This window comes from Microtus ochrogaster (genome assembly GCF_000317375.1).
Source record: "Microtus ochrogaster isolate Prairie Vole_2 chromosome 14 unlocalized genomic scaffold, MicOch1.0 chr14_random_1, whole genome shotgun sequence".
NCBI lineage: Eukaryota > Metazoa > Chordata > Mammalia > Rodentia > Cricetidae > Microtus > Microtus ochrogaster.
In genome coordinates this window covers 35597780-35601548 of record NW_004949096.1, presented here as the reverse complement: position 1 = coordinate 35601548, position 3769 = coordinate 35597780, and the positions used below count along the sequence as shown (strand labels likewise).

Sequence of the window (3769 nt, the reverse complement as noted above, 5' to 3'; positions counted from 1 at the left end):
GAAAGAAGTCTAACACGGCTGATGGTACCCAAAGGGAAGGCGGGTATGGTGACTCTACCTATAATCCCTGCATTAGAGGTTGTGCCTAAATTCCAGGCTAGTCTTACTACTCAGAGAGCTCAAGCCTAGCCCGGGATACATTGCAAAACACTGTCTCAAAAAAACAAAACGGAACAACTCAAGGGAAAGGAATCTACCAAGGACAGTGACACAGCCTTCAGCTGAGAAACTAAACTAACCCTAGAATTCTACCTTCAACAGCAAATTTAAGTATACAGCGTGTGAAGATTCAGAGACCTTAAATAAGGTATGTTCAGAGCCAAACCAAGTCTAAGCCAAATAAAGATGGGACTGAAGAGGTGGCTCAGCAGTTAAGAACACTGGGTGATCTTCCAGAGGACCCACATGCAGCTTACAACTGTAACTCTAGCTCCAGGGGATCTGGCATCCTCACACAGGCATACATGCTGGCAAAATGCCAATGCACATAAAATAAAAATGAATTTTTAAAAAATATAATAGCAAGACAATTATTTATAAAAATGTTTAGGAAGCAAGTTTGAAACTAGTACCATATTGTAAGAAACACAGTCCTAAGATTTAGTGTTCTGAAGTCTTGTCATATAAATTCCTGTGCTTTTTATCAGAAAAAGAAATGCATAACCTCTTACCTCTTGCTGTATTTAACACTACTAACCTTTGTTGAACTTCCAAATACAATGTGCTTTCATTAGTGTTTTGAGACAGGATTTCACTATGTACCCCTAGCTGGCCTTGAACTCAAAGAGTTGGTATTAAAGGCATGCATCATCATGCCCCACAGTTTGTTGGGTTTTTGTTGGTTTTTTCGTTTAATTATTTATTGTGTGTGTGTGTGAGAGAGACATGCATGCATGCCACAGCACACCTGTAGAGGTCAGAGGAGTTGTTTTCTACCCTGTGGGCTCTGGGATCATACTCAGGTCACCATTCTTAGAGGCAAGCACTGTCTGCTGCAGAGCCATTTCACTGGCCTGCTTTCACTAGATTTGTTTTGTTTTTTTTTTTCTTCTTCTTCAGTTTTTCAAGCCAAAGTTTCACTGTTTAGTTCTGGCTGTCCTGGAACTCACACTGTAGATCAGACTGGCCTCGAACTCACAGAGATCCTCCGTCTCAGCCTTCAGAGTGCTGGGATTAAATGTGTGCACCATCACTGTCCAGCTGCTTTCACTAGATTTTAATTTGCAGCTTTATTTTTACTATCTTATAGACAGACTGATTTTTCTAGTTCCACTACCTTAAAGGAAGGGAATATTAATTATAAAACTATCATTAATGATCACAGCACTATTCAGATGATATTTCATCTAGGCTACAGTAATAGCTGTTTGATGTGGGAGTGTCATATATCAATCTGTTGATTTCATTGGTTAAGCAATAAAGAAACTGCTTGGCCCTCATAGGTTAAAACATAGGTGGGAGGAGTAAACAGAACAGAATGCTGGGAGAAAGAAGCTGGATCATGGAGTCGCCATGATTCTCCCACTCCAGGCAGACGCAGGTTAAGATCATTCCTGGTAAGCCAGCTCGTGGGCTACAGCAGATTATTAGAAATGGGCTAGTCCAGGTGCAAGAGCTAGCCTAGAAGAGGCTAGATAGAAATGGGCCAAGCGGTGTTTAAAAGAATACAGTTTCCGTGTAATTATTTCAGGGCATAACCTAGAGCTAGCCATGTGGGTGGCCGGGTGCCAGGGACGCAGCCCCACCGCTCTTACTACTACAGAGTGGCGCCCCGCCGCTCCTTTTTCAACAGCTGTTTTCAGGAAATGATCCATTCCTTCTAAGTTACCAGTTTATTTATTTATTTATTTATTTATTTATTTATTTTTATTTTATGTATATGAATGTTTTGTAACCATGTAAGTGCCTGACGTCCACAAAGGCTAGAAGAGAAAGTCAGATCCCCTGGAACTGGAGTTTCCAGACTGCTCAGAGCCTCCATGTAGGTGATAAGACCTGAACCTGGGTACTTTGCAAGAGCAGCCAGTCATCTCTCTAGCCCAGAAGCTGGCCAATTTCTGAATGCAGAATTATTCACAGTATTCCATCTCCTATTTATGCAGCAATAGAAATTGAACCCCCAGGGCTCGCACATGCTATGTCTATGTTCTACCACTACCTAGTCCCCAATTGTTCCTTTGATTTTGTTTTATTTTCTTTTGTTTTGGAGGGGAAGGTCTTTGTATAACCCAAGCTGGTCTCCAGCTAGCTTGAAGTCTTTCTGCCCTAGCCTCCTAGGTTGTGGTATTAGAGGATTGTACCAACTCTGCTAGATCCTGACCATATTTGAAGGCAAGTTTTGCAGTAATAATTCATGTCATTTATGACAATTGGTGATTCATGCTATTACCCTGACAACTTTGCTTATGTCAAAACCCGAAAAAGTTCAAGAACCATCAACAGACCTGATTTTTTCCAGCATGTTCCATGATTTTCTCATAGACTATTTCATTCATGATCTGGAAACGCTTGATAGCTTTTTTCTCCGTGATGCCCACATATGTCTGTTCCAGAGGCACTGGGCGGAAGCTAGAAGTTCAACAGTTAGACAAATGACATTTCCAGCAGAGAATACTGTGAGGAAAGAAGTAACTTTCCATTGATCTAGAAGTAACAATGCTTTTTAGAATACACATAGGACCCCTAAAACTCATTTAGTATGCTCCTTAGAGACAAGAAGGGGACAGGAAGACTGACTTGATAAAACGTTTCCAGTCTCTTCTACCTGTTGTCGAAATAGAAGAGGCCCTTGGCAGGGTCAACACGCAGAAAGGTAGCCACATCTTCATAGTTGGGGAGAGTAGCACTAAGACCAATGAGTCGGACATCTTCTTGTGTCATCTCAATGTTTCGGATGGCCCTGGCCACCAAAGCTTCTAAGACAGGACCTCTGTCATCATGTAGAAGATGGATCTCATCCTAAGGAAGCGAAAGACAGAAAGCTATACCAGAGATATAGCATCCTCCCTTGAGATTAGTCTGTTATAAAAGTATATAGCCTAAGACACCTAGTGAAGATAAAAATGGAAGTCCAAGCCAGAGTCCTAAAGAACTAACACAGCTTTTAGTAGGAATTAGCATTGAGTGTAGACTGCTTAGGCACTTGTGAGTCCTCAACTTTACCATAAATCTTACACATATATGATGGTTCTAACCAGGTTTTATCAAACAGGTCTTCATTTTTGGACAGGACTCTTCATCAAGAACAAGAACAAAAACTACCAGGCTTCATTTACAATAAAGCTCCCATTGCCAAGAGCAGTGCTTCTCAGATACTGTAAGCACTGAAGACCTGGAGGTGTTATGGAAATGAAAATGGAATTCAAAGGCATGGGCAGGCCAGGGGTTCGGCACTCCTAGGAAGCAGTTATGCGGGCTGCTGTAGAAGCATGGAGGAGCGAAACTCTAAAGGAGACTAGCAAACTTTTCTTCAAGGGCTGGACATCCAGTACCACACATGCAATACCACAGGCTTGTGAGCCATGCAACTCTTGTTACAAATACTCAATTCTGCCAGAGCAACACGCAGGACAAGAGAAGCTAGAAGCAGTACATAAATCAATCTACACAATTTGCTAACTCCCACTCTGAACTCAGAACATGAACTACTTTCTTAGACACCATAAAGAAGCAACCTTCAGAGGCCAGTGAAATCGGCTCAGTGGGTAAAGGCACTTACCACCAACCCTAATGGCTTGAACTTGATTCCCAGAATATATATGATGGAAGG

At 41.8% G+C, this 3769-nt stretch overlaps 1 protein-coding gene across 1 annotated transcript in view; it reads right to left on the bottom strand.

The window, feature by feature from the left end:
- Positions 1 to 3769, bottom strand: part of Snrnp200 (small nuclear ribonucleoprotein U5 subunit 200) — a 32809-nt gene that overhangs the window by 15877 nt on the left and 13163 nt on the right. Inside the window, exons 15-16 of the mRNA XM_013352600.1 lie at positions 2765 to 2958; positions 2445 to 2568 (exon numbers count right to left, since the gene is read on the bottom strand). Coding sequence (XP_013208054.1) covers positions 2445 to 2568; positions 2765 to 2958 — 318 coding nt within the window. The remainder of the gene's footprint in view (positions 1 to 2444; positions 2569 to 2764; positions 2959 to 3769) is intronic.